The sequence below is a fragment of the Podarcis vaucheri genome, assembly GCF_965113315.1.
Source record: "Podarcis vaucheri genome assembly, chromosome: 13".
Lineage (NCBI taxonomy): Eukaryota > Metazoa > Chordata > Lepidosauria > Squamata > Lacertidae > Podarcis > Podarcis vaucheri.
In genome coordinates, this window is record NC_138751.1 from 47,650,156 (window position 1) to 47,662,568 (window position 12,413).

The window sequence follows — 12,413 nt, forward strand, 5'->3', positions numbered from 1 at the left end:
CCTTTGAAGGTGAGCCGGAAACTGCAGTTAATCCAGAATGCGGCAGCTAGACTGGTGACTGGGAGCGTCCGCCGAGACCATATAACACCGGTCTTGAAAGACCTACACTGGCTCCCAGTACAGTGGTGCCTCGCAAGACGAAAAGAATCCGTTCTGTGATTCTCTTCGTCTAGCGGTTTTTTCGTCTTGCGAAGCAAGCCCATTGACGGATTTGCGGATTAGCGCTATTAGCAGCTTTTAGCGGCTTATCTGCTGATCGGATCAGCTGATTAGCGGCTTAGAAAAAGGGGGGAGGGAGGGGAAAAAACCAGCAGGAACTCACAAGACATTGTCGTCTTGCGAAGCAAGCCCATAGGAAATTCGTTTTGCGAAGCACCTCCAAAACGGAAAACTCTTTCGTCTAGCGAGTTTTCCGTCTTGCGAGGCATTCGTCTTGCGGGGCACCACTGTACGTTTCTGAGCACAATTCAAAGTGTTGGTGCTGACCTTTAAAGCCCTAAACGGCCTCGGTCCAGTATACCTGAAGGAGTGTCTCCACCTTCATCGTTCACCCCAAACATGGAAGTCCAGCACCGAGGGCCTTCTGTCGGTTCCCTCCCTGTGAGAAGCGAAGTTACAGGGAACCAGGCAGAGGGCCTTCTCGGTAGTGGCCCCTGCCCTGTGGTATGCCCTCCCACCAGATGTCAAAGAGAAAAATAACTACCAAACTTTTAGAAGACATCTGAAGGCAACCCTGTTTAGGGAAGTTTTTAATGTTTAACAGATTTAAGTGTATTTTAGTGTTCTTTTGGAAGCCGCCCAGAGTGGCTCGGGAAACCCAGCCAGATGGGCAGGGTATAAATAATAAATTATTATTATTATTGGCATTCATCTATCTTGAGAGACAATGGAGCGCTCTTCCGGGAATCGCTGAAGAATCACAGTACCTACTGTGACCGCAGAGACCCATAACTGGTAACTGCTGCCAACCACGTTGTTTTGGCTGCACTAGCAGCACTGAAGTAACCTCCCTGGGGCACTAGCCTGGGCAGCATGCCTGGAGGTCCTAGGCTACCCAGACATGCCTGGAGGTCCTAGGCTGTGGTCCAAAGGAAAGCAGAGCAGTACATTTGGAACCAACTAGGGGACGCGGATGGTGCTGTGGGTTAAACCACAGAGCCTAGGACTTGCCGATCAGAAGGTTGGCGGTTCAAATTCCCACGACGGAGTGAGCTCCCGTTGCTCGGTCCCTGCTCCTGCCAACCTAGCAGTTCGAAAGCACCTCAAAGTGCAAGTAGATAAATGGGTGGGAAGGTAAACGGCATTTTCGTGCGCTGCTCTGGTTCGCCAGAAGCGGCTTAGTCATGCTGGCCACATGACCCGGAAGCTGTACGCCGGCTCCCTTGGCCAATAAAGTGAGATGAGCACCACAACCCCTGAGTTGGCCACGACTGGACCTAATGGTCAGGGGTCCCTTTACCCTTTACCTAGGCTGCAGTTATCGGAAGGAGGCCAACAGTCTTAGGCACTCCACTCCTTAAGCCTTTTCTTCCCCTGAGGATATCCCGTAAGGCAGCAGAGGTTTAGGATCACTTTTCCTTCCTACTTTCCAAGGTTTGCCAAACCCCACCTGCCCTCACTTCCCTCTGCAGCATGGGCAGAAACCGCCTTAACTCAATCCTACAGAGCCTGTTTGCGCATGCAGGGGAAATCCCTAACTCACCCAGGGTTTGAGACCCATCAACCACCCTACCCTGGTTTAGTCTGCCAGTTAAAGCAGTTCCTGGGATGCGGCTGCTGTTGCAAGCTGACAGCTTCTAGGAGCCACAGGTGAGAGAGGAGTGCAGGGTGGGGACCAAAGGTGGACAAACTGCCCCAGGATGAACACGTGTCCCGCACCAGAGGGAGTACCCCTCGCCTAACATAGACCCTCAAATCTAAAGGAAGCAGATGGGGAAGTTGCAGAGAGGGTAATAGGAGAAAGCACATGAAGACCCCAATACACAAGGAATCCCCCTTTCCTTTTTCCATCATGCCAGCTATAATGCATCTACCGCAGTGAGCTCCCCATCCCACTCTGGGTGGGAAGACAGAACCCAAACATCTCTAAATCCTTAAACCTAGATAGGCAGAGACCCTGGTTCAAGCTGGCTGCAAAGGAAAAGCAATGCCAAGTACACAAAACCCGTTTTGTGGGTTATGTATGGAGATCAACACCTATATTTGTTGAATCCTTTTGCTACATTGTGGGACCCTGAAAACAGTTCCTACAATTAAACCACCACTCTAGGATAAAAGTTCCTATGTGGGGAGTAATAATACCTTATTATTTCATGCAGTTGCCTAAAAAAGCCTTCTCCTGAGCAATGACGTCTACATAACTGCTACTGTACTAATGTCCTGCTTCTGGGCTTAACCCAGAAGGGTCCCGAGGGATTATCAACCCCAACCCCTGCGATGCATGAATCTCAGCTAAAGCATCCATACCCGTCCAACCTCTGCTTAAAAACCTCCCAAGAAGGCTTCTCACATGCATCTGGTTGAGCACTGCGAGCATGGAATGCTGGACAAAGATGGGCCAGCAGTCTGATCCTGTGGCAATTCTTATGATGCCACAAGATTTTCATAGCCCCATAGTGTTTTACTCCTCTTCCCCCCGTTCCCCCAATTAATCCACAAGAGAGATGGTGTTGACAATAAAAAATGAGGAAAAATGGGCTTTTCAAAAATATTTATTGGTGCAAATGCATGCCACTCAGAATCTGAGCTTCTGGAAAAACCACTTGTTCTTGCCCGTCTTGTATCTGAAAGAGAATGAAGAAAGATCTCCTGTTAGTATCATTATGTGAACAGCAGCCCAGCATCAAACTGCCTAATGTACAAGGAAGTCATAACCTAAACAACAAAGCCCCTGCCGGTTGATGTGTGCAATGGATTAGGTAAGGGGGTTTCAAACTTTTTTCCACAAGGGCCCACTTGAGAAAACTAAAAATTACTGAGCCCCTCCAGTCACAAAACAAGAGCATTTTTGCAGGATCAACTGGCAATGACTGACATCTATTTCCACCGCTGGAAATTGCTAAATGCCAGTGTTTTCCTTGTGGCAAGGAGTTCCACAGTTCAGGTTCCCTTCAGCTAAGGCAACTCAGCTCCATTTTAGGCAGCTTTCCATCAACATGAGTATCCAGAGAGGAGGCTCAAAAGGAAGCAGTGGCTACTACCCATTGGGATTGGAAAGGGAAGCTCCACGCTGCCAGAGCCAACTTTTGTGCCCACCCTCCTTCCTGTTGAATTCTGCAATGGGCAACACCGGGACTATGGAGGAGGAAGCGGATGGGGGGTGTGCCACCCCCTGAACAAAGGAGGCAAGGCAGGGGCTAGCTGAGGTTGGTGGGGCAGTGCTTCTGTTGCCCTAATGTACCAGCCTCCACTGTCTAACTTTCTAATGTTGTTAAATACCTCCTCTGGCTCGCTCCTATCAGAGGAGGGAAACCTACCTACCTACCCCCCCCCTTTGTCTTCTAGACACCTTTGTTCAGCATGCAAGGTGTGGCTGATGCTAGCATTGGTTCAGCAAAAAGGCAATGACATGCCATGAGGGGAGAGCAGACAAGTGAGCCTCGAGCAGCTCAAGGCCTGCTGGCAGGTCCCAGCCCACTGTCTGAGGAACACTGGACTAGGTGACAAGGCTTAGGATGTGGGAAACCCAGGGTTGAAGGCCCAGAGTCTGCTGCTCTTTACAGGTAAAGCACATCTCTATGCTCACCTGGATACACACGTAATAAAAAGTATCTAGCCACAACTCACAACACCCCCAAAGTGGACGTGTTTTCCTGAAGACTCACCTCTCCTCAAATTTCACTTTGGCCTCCCGCCGGGCTTTACGTTTTAGCGCAGGGTCCCTAAAGACATCCTTGTTGACAACGGTCTTGTCAAGGGGAATATCAACAGAGTACCTAGGCAAAAGACACAATGGGGTCGTTACGGAAATTACCGGGGGGGGCATATCTTTAAAGTTAAATATTACAATTATTATGCCTGAATGTATCCTTCCAACTTGACGGCTCAGGGAAGTTACCTAGCTTTAAAAATAATATAAAATCATCTCCTTTCTCAGTTTCCTCCATTCCAAAGCTATTTTCCCCTTGAAAAAGGACTCCAGGAAGTTCCCAGAGGTGACAATTGCTGGGCTCATTGTTAGCCAAAGAAAGCCAAATCTCATCACCTGACTCACCTCAGGCTCCAGACATGCAAAGGAACTTCTATTGTACTTTTGGGTGGTGGGTACTTAAGACATATTTGTCTATGCTAATCTTATACCTGAGTCTTGCCCTGCCATGTCTGCTTATGCTAATCTTGTCTGGACTTGTCTGGACATGTTTGCCAAGGTTAACCCTTCCCCTTTTGTGACATGTCAGTGATGTAGCAATAATGCTGTACGAACTGCATTCTGGGATATGGTGGGAAAGTTTTAAAAGTCTTTGTCACCCCATCCTCGGGGTTCAAATTTGCTCTTTGAACCTATTGCGCAATAAACTTTGGTCTACAGCTATTTGCTCAGGTTGGCTGGAATTCTTCCTTTATTCCGCAGGGACCCATGGGCTCTGCCCGACGAACTGGGTGACTGAGCAGCCTCGCACCTAGATTTTTCCATAACAGGTGGTTTATAGATCTGAAGGCAGTTCTGCCCTGTCACCTGGGCTCCCCTAAATGCCCAAAGGCAGGGAAGGCAGAGACCCAGAAACGTCAAGCTGACTGTACTGGAAGGACAGAAGAAAGTCTCCCACTTCCCTTTCCTCTTGCATATATCAAGCTCCTCACTCACCTGGTAGGCATCAAGTGGTTGTAATTGTAGACCTTCACAAAGGACTTGATCTTGGAACGCTTGGCAATCTTCTTCTTGCCCATGCTTGCTGTCACTTTGCGTGGGTAGCGATCGATGCCAGCCACCAGAGCGTGGCTGTAGGGGCGGTCAGAGGTGCCATCATCAATATTCTGTATGAAAGAGGTTCGTTAGAAGGATCAGGCACAGTAGAGTTAGCATGCAACTAACTACCTTCAACAAAGATTCAGGGGCACATTAACAGGCAAAAGCAACTTCATTGCTGTAAGTGGGACTGGCAACCAAATGTTATGATGCAATTTTTACGCGGCCTTCTGTGGTTTTGTGGCTTATGACCTTACTTTATTAGTTGATAGCAGCCTCTTTTGTACAATTTTGTAAGCCACTGCAAGAGCTCTAGCTGTGTGGCTAAAAAGGTAACACCAAATATTCTCCACTGTTTTGGACCCAGGGATACAGAGCAATTTACAGTCATACCTCGGGTTGAATACGCTTCGAGTTGCGCTCCGCGGCAACCCGGAAGTAACGGAGTGCATTACTTCTGGGTTTCGCTGCTTGAGCATGTGCAGACACTCAAAATGACGTCACACGCATGTGCAGAAGCGGCGCACATGTGCGCAGACGTGCTATCACTAATTACGTTTACCTCTAGATGTGAACGGGGCTCTGGAACGGATCCTGTTCATATCTAGAGGTACCACTGTACTATCACATCAGCAATCACAGCGGCCTAGAGAGATTAGACCTTATTCCTCCATCTGCCAGAAGTTTCTGCCTTCCTGCTCCTAAAAATACATTTTCCTCAAGGTCCAACTTTCTCACCTTAACAATAACAGCTTTGCGTCCGGAGTAACGCCCAGCGAGAACAAGGACGACTTTCCCTGGTTTCATAAACTTGCCCATCTCTGAAAAGGAGAGGAAGAACAATGTAAACAAACACACTCGTGATGTATCCCTGCACATCACTATTTGAAAATCTAACATTCCCCCAAAATTCACACACAGAGGTACTATATGTATGCACAGAATAGTATATTCCTCATAAGGAAGCTGTGCCTGGAGTAAGAAATGTGAGGGGAAAGACTTCGTCCGGCAAGACCTCCTTCCACCTGCCTTGCTCCACCCTCTAGTCTCTGCTTCTCAATTTGTATTGTATTATTTTATGTACTGTGGCTTGCCATTGTTTTATTGATTATAGCTTGGAAGTTTTTTATTTTAACAGTTGAGTGGATTTCTGTTTTATGTGTTATCATTATTATTTAGTACTATTCTAATGATTGTTGATTGCTTCTTTTCTGATGTAGGTTGCCTATTTTAAAGTTGTTTTATTATCACATTTTTGTATTGCATTGGATTGTTATAAGATGTACATTTTCTTCATCTTGTAAACCACCTTGAGCATTGTAAGATAGAAAGACGGTATAAAAATTGAAAAATGAATGAATATGCAGGATTTCCTCTGGGGTGGTGGCAGCCAAGGACTTAAAAGGGCTAGCCAATCTTTTCCTAACTTGCCAAGCTCTCAGCAGTGGTGACAGGGTTCCTCCCCCCATTCCTTATAGTCCTATATACATGTGTACGCATAGGCCCTATGGTCTTGTTAATTATATTTATATAATACTTTTAGCCCACCTTTCCCCCAAGGAGGTGAAGCTGGCACATGTGATTCTCCTCCTCCCTTACTGTATCCTCACAACCTTGCCAGGTGGATCAAGCTGAAACACAACGACTGGGCCCAAAGCCACCCAGTGAAATTCATGGCTATGGGGGGGGTGAATCTGAACCCAGATCTCCAAGGTACCCTTAACCACCACATCACACAGGTGTCTTAAAATACCCCAATCCCACTCAACGAAATCGGAGGGTGCAAGTAAGGGGAGAAAGCTACGCAGGACGTTCTGTGTGTTTAGATTCAATATTTATCCCTTGAAATGTGTTAATTAGAAGCAGCTTTATTTGGGAGGGTTTGTTCTTTTTTATTATGCATTTTGTGTTTTTATGTTCTGAACCGCCCTGATATCTGGGTTGAAGGGCGGTATACAAATTCAATAAATAACATTTATACGAAATGCACGCAGAACAGCAGTAGTATGGGGGATTTATTTGAAAAGAGACCTGCGTTTTGTTTCATAAAACCTTATATGACGCTTGATTGTATGGGGGGAAATCCCGCAAAGTGTCCCCGCTACAAGATACAGCATAGCTTTAAAAAAGGGGGTGGCAGAGAGAGACAGAGAAGCAAAGGCCTTCCATCCCCAGAGACCCGCATTAAAGTATATTCTTCCCATCCGAGAAAGACGAGCACCGACAAGACTCGGCCCTGCGCGACCCCCCGAGCCACCCCAGAGCCCATCCCGGTAGGGCAGAGTCACCCCAGCCCCCCGACCACCTCGGCACTGCGGCTTCCCAACCGGCCCGAGAGGATGGCGACGGATTGCGCCAAAGACCCCGCTTCCCCTCAACTTACTGGAGCTGCGGCAGCGATGGCACCCACACCGGAAGAGGAAAGAGAGCTCGCTTCCGCCAGCCTTTCACGCTGCTCCGGCGGCTTGGGCTGCGCATGCGCATTGCTGGAACGTAGAGCTTTGGAAAAAGCAGAGCTACGCGAGGTAAAGAGAAGCACACGCCGAGTTCTTAAATTGGGATTCCCCCCCCCCCCTCCTTATCTCCCGCACCTTGAGAATGAGAGCTGCCAGCAGAAAACAAAGAAGAAATCCGGAGTTTCGGAGATGCTTTATGATTGTGGGGTACCGATAGCACCAACAAGCGCATTGCTACCAATTCTATTATTATTTTATTCTATTATTATTTTATTTTATTAATTTATTGATGGGAAGTTTTGCTTCTGCACATGGCCGTTCTAAGCTGAAGCATTCCTTCCTACCCTAGAATGTTCAGTTCACATTAAGTCCATGAAACATCGTACCCTGACCTATTCTTAATACATGGTTGATCACATCTACAGAATACAACAGTTATGCTCTGTTAAGTTTTGCTATATCAATCACTAGTAATAGTTTATATGCTCTTTTAAGTTTTGTTATATCAATCACTAGTAATAGTTTAAAGGAGGTTTTCACACCTGTCCAATTCTGTGTTCCCTTTCCCAACCTTTAATCTATTGATGATTAATGCCTATATACAACCCTTGCATTGTATTTGTGTTAACCAATCAGCAATAAGCACATATGTGGCAATGCTGTAATATTCAATAAAAGGGACTCCCCGAGACATGCTCGGTAGATGCCTCCCATATGACACTTGTCATTCGTCTGTCGTTTATTTCAACCCAACAATTTATTATTATTATTATTAATTACATTACATCTATATTCCACCTTTTATCCGAAGATCACAGGGCGTTTTTTAACATTTCAAAGCGCCCCGCTGTTAATGGACGAGTCATAAGGCTTCTGCGTGTAGCTGGGACCGAGACGGGGCAACTTCAGTCAAATTGCATTTGATGTAACCATAGCCGGATTTAGGTTTGATGAGGCCCTAAGCTACTGAAACGGCGTTCCGTGTGCGGCTCTGGCTCACCAGAGCAGCGTTGTCACGCTGGCCACGTGACCCGGAAGTGTCTCCGGACAGCGCTGGCCCCCGGCCTCTAGATGTGAGATGGGCGCACAAACCCCAGAGTCTGTCAAGACTGGCCCGTTTGGGCAGGGGTACCTTTACCTTTACCTTTAAGCTACTGAAGGTAATGGGGCCCTTATATGTCCAGCTGTCCTTTGTCAACAACAATTTGCCACAGTTTTTTTGTGTTGAATGCAACCAGTCCATGCAGAATATAGGCACCCTATACAGTGGTACCTCGGGTTACAGACGCTTCAGGTTACAGACTCCGCTAACCCAGAAATAGTACCTCAGGTTAAGAACTTTGCTTCAGGATGAGAACAGAAATCATGCGGCGGCGGCATGGCAGCAGCAGGAGGCCCCATTAGCTAAAGTGTTTGTTGTGGGGGAGGAAGGGAAAGGAGAATGTTAGCCGCTTTGAGACTCCTTAAAGGGAGTGAAAGGCGGGATATCAAATCCAAACTCTTCTTCTTCTTCTTCTTCTTAAAGTGGTGCTTCAGGTTAAGAACAGTTTCAGGTTAAGAACAGACCTCCGGAACGAATTAAGTTCTTAACCCAAGTTACCACTATATACAGAAATGAGCAAACCAGTGATATTTTAGGGAGCAGACTAGCAGGCAGTGCCCATTACTTGCATCATAGGAGTCTACACAACACAAAACACGGTTGCTGTATGTAGGTTTTATTTTATTTGTTTTTTGTCTTATATTTTGGAAATGTACACCCAGGTTTTTTTTCTTTCATTTTTTTGGGGGCCCCCAAGAGAGTGGGGCCCTAAGCTATAGCTTGTTTAGCTTATACAGTGGTACCTCAGGTTAAGTACGTAATTCGTTCCGGAGGTCCGTTCTTAATTTGTAGTTCATATCTAGATTTACATAAATATATGATGGGGCTGGCAGCCAAGCTGCAGAGACTACTTTACTATTTACAAAAGGATTGTTTCAGCCTTATTGGGTGGATGTCTTACGCAATTTCTCTCCAACAGATGGAAATAAAAACAGAAAGGGTCTGTAAACAAGGCTTGCAACAGCTAGTTTCTCCACAAGATGCCAGCAGAGAGACTTCCACTGCTGCTTGTGAAAGGCTGAGAAGACTGCCTTTCCTTTTTGTACCACAGTGGAACCTCTGTTGTCAAATGTAATCCGTTTGTTCAACTTCTGAAACATTCGACAACTGAGGTGCAATTGCCGGTTGGCAGAATCCATTGAAAAAATGGAGAAATGTGCCTCAGAAGCCATTTGACTTCCGAGGCACGTTCGAAAACAGAAGTATTCACTTCTGGCTTGCCGGCGTTCAAAACCTGAAACATTGGACTTCTGAAATGTTCGACAGCCGAGGTTCCACTATAATTCCAATTTGTCAACAACACAGTGATAGAGAAATGGTTTGTCCTCGAAAAAGATGCAAGTTTATCTAGGGTCCACTGTGTGATTTTTGTCACGGGAAGACAGACTGCAAGTTACAAGTGTCCCAAATGGTCTATCACAGAGGTTTTTCAACCTATTTGAGTCCTCGGCTCCCTTGACCAACTACATTCTTTCTGCTGCTCACCAGTTGGGCTCGGGAGCAGTTATGTCACCCCTTGCCAGCAGAGCTGGGATCCTCTCACCCTTTTTCAAACACCCTCCCTTGTGGAGTGCTTCCTCAGCCTCCTCTCATTGGGAAGTCCTCCAGGCAGCTGCTGCCGCCACCCCGGATCTCTGAGCTGCCCCACTCCCACCCCAAAGAGAGGTGCCTCCTCACACTGCCCCACAGGGTCCTGGGAAGAGGATGTCCCCAGCCTTAGTGGCCCAACAGAGACTAGTCAAAGGAGAACATGAAGTGAGCACCACACCCTGGGAGGCAGCAGTGGCAGTAGGATGCACTGCGAGGGAGCTGGCGTTTGTCCACAGACAGCTTTCCGGGTCATGGTCAGCATGACTAAACTGCTTCTGATGCAATGGAACACCGTGATGGAAGCCAGAGTGCACGGAAAATACCATTTACCTTCCTGCTGCAGTGGTACCTATTTATCTACTTGCACTGGCATGCTTTCGAATTGCTAGGCTGGCAGAAGCTGGGACAGAGTCACATGGATTAAAACTGCCAACCTTCCAATCCGCAAGCCCAAGAGGCTCAGTGGTTTAGACCACAGACAGCGCCACCCTAGGAGAGAAAGTAAACTGAGAGGAAGACCACGTATTTCTGCCCGTGCAATCAGTCGGTCTCTCCTGAACTCTTCGCACTGGAAAACTGGAAGTGATCCTCACCTCATCAATATATACAGGCCTGCATACATTATTTGTATAATCAATAATAATAAATAATAAATAAATAAATATAATAATAATAATAATGTCAGGGGTTCAGGAGCAGAGGCGAGGGCAAGGGAGGAAACAGAGAGCGAGGGGGAGGAGTCCGAAGGAAAGATGAGCGATGACGACAACCCGAGATCTCCGAGTCTTTCCAGTAAATCGGAAGATTCACAGAAAGGAGCGCCAGTGACCAGAGCAAGGGGGGAGCTTAGGGGGACACCCCAGGAAGAAGGGACAAAAGGGGGTTCAGAGAGCAGCAGTTGGAAATCGGGGCCAACGTCCCCAACAGAGCGCAGTGGGGAGGAAGGGCGCCAGGCATCGGGATCCGGCGGCTTGCCGCAGGGGGGAGGGCATGAGTCAGGAGTGGCCACACCTCCATCGGAGAGCGAAGGAACGGTCAAGCGGAAAGTGGAAGGTTGGGCGCGCGCGCCAAGTTCAAATGCACAGGAAGGCGGCACAGTAAGCAGCCCGGAAAGGGAGCCAGGTCCCAAAGCCCGCCGCAAGGAGACAGAAGGGTCCGGGGGGTCAGCGTCAGAAGAGTCCCGGAAGGAAGAGACCACGGGGGGCAGAGGGACCCAGAGAAGAACGGTCAGGCGGAAAAGGTGGAGTAAGGCTAGGGTATTAAGTTGGTGTACAGGAGGCGGGGACTCAGACGGAGCTTCGCCGGTCTAGCTTATAAGACGTAGGGCTGCACGCTGCAGCTTGGAAATGGAAATTGTAACTCAATAAAGACTTTTATAAAGTGAACGCTGGCTAGCGTGATCCTCTGTGAGCTAGGATCTGGCAGCAGCCCTGACAAATAATAATAATAATAATAAATTTATACCCCGCCCATCTGGCTGGGTTACCCCAGCCTCTCTGGGCAGCTTACAACATTTTAAGGATTGATGTTTTTATGTTTTCAGATAATAAAAAATCAATCCTTAAAAGCTTCCCTAAACAGGGCTGCCTTCAGATGTCTTCTGAAAGTCAAATAGTTGTTTATTTCCTTGACATCTGATGCGAGGGTATTCCACAGGGAGGGCACCACTATGAGAAGGCCCTCTGCCTGGTTCCCTGTAACTTCGCTTCTCGCAGTGAGGGAACCACCAGAAGACCCTCGGAGGAGGACCTCAGTGTTCGGGCTGAGTGATGGGGTTGGAAACGCTCCTTCAGATATACTGGGCCAAGTATGAAGCTTTCTCATTATAACTATAGGTATGCCCCCAAATAACTATCCTCCACACAGGACTATAACATTTTTGCTTACTAAATATTTGAGAAGCTAAGATGTGCCATACGTTAATTTCATTCTGTCCTAAAGAGAAATTTCACAGAGAGCCAAGTTGCTTCTGCACATATTGGAAACACATGCGGTACAAGAAGGAAGACCCCACAACTGTCAAAAACGGCAGGGAAAATAAAAAACACAGAAAACAAAAATAAGAAAGAGGACAGACTGAATTTATTAACAACAGACACAATTCTGCATAAATACATTCTTCCTTTTGCACTGAAATGTAGTCAAAACAAAAACACGCAGCGTTAAATAGATATACCCGGGAACCAAGGACAGAATTTTCTTAAGTGCATCAACACATAAATCAACAAGTAAAAATAGAAGAGCTCCTACATTAAACGGAGGAGTTTCAGCAGGACAATTCAGCAGACACACGTCACAAGCCAACTTACTTGCAAAAAATACACAGACTTCACCTAACACAAAGGTGTGTTGTTTGCCA

At 47.1% G+C, this 12,413-nt stretch overlaps 1 protein-coding gene across 2 annotated transcripts; it reads right to left on the reverse strand.

Annotated features, from left to right (window-relative positions):
* Positions 1-2,693: 2,693 nt before the first annotated feature.
* RPL27 (ribosomal protein L27) lies at positions 2,694-7,390 on the reverse strand. 2 transcript variants are annotated; one of them, XM_082194271.1, is made up of 5 exons: positions 7,290-7,390; positions 5,645-5,727; positions 4,805-4,974; positions 3,825-3,935; positions 2,694-2,783 (listed from the first exon to the last, which is right to left on the reverse strand). In XM_082194271.1, the coding sequence occupies exons 2-5, from the start codon at positions 5,723-5,725 to the stop codon at positions 2,735-2,737; spliced, it is 411 nt and encodes a 136-aa protein (XP_082050397.1). In that variant the 5' UTR covers positions 5,726-5,727; positions 7,290-7,390; the 3' UTR covers positions 2,694-2,734. The 2 variants fall into 2 exon arrangements, with proteins under 2 accessions (XP_082050397.1, XP_082050398.1); XM_082194272.1 differs by lacking the exon at positions 7,290-7,390 and adding an exon at positions 7,212-7,230.
* Between the last annotated feature and the right edge of the window lie 5,023 nt (positions 7,391-12,413).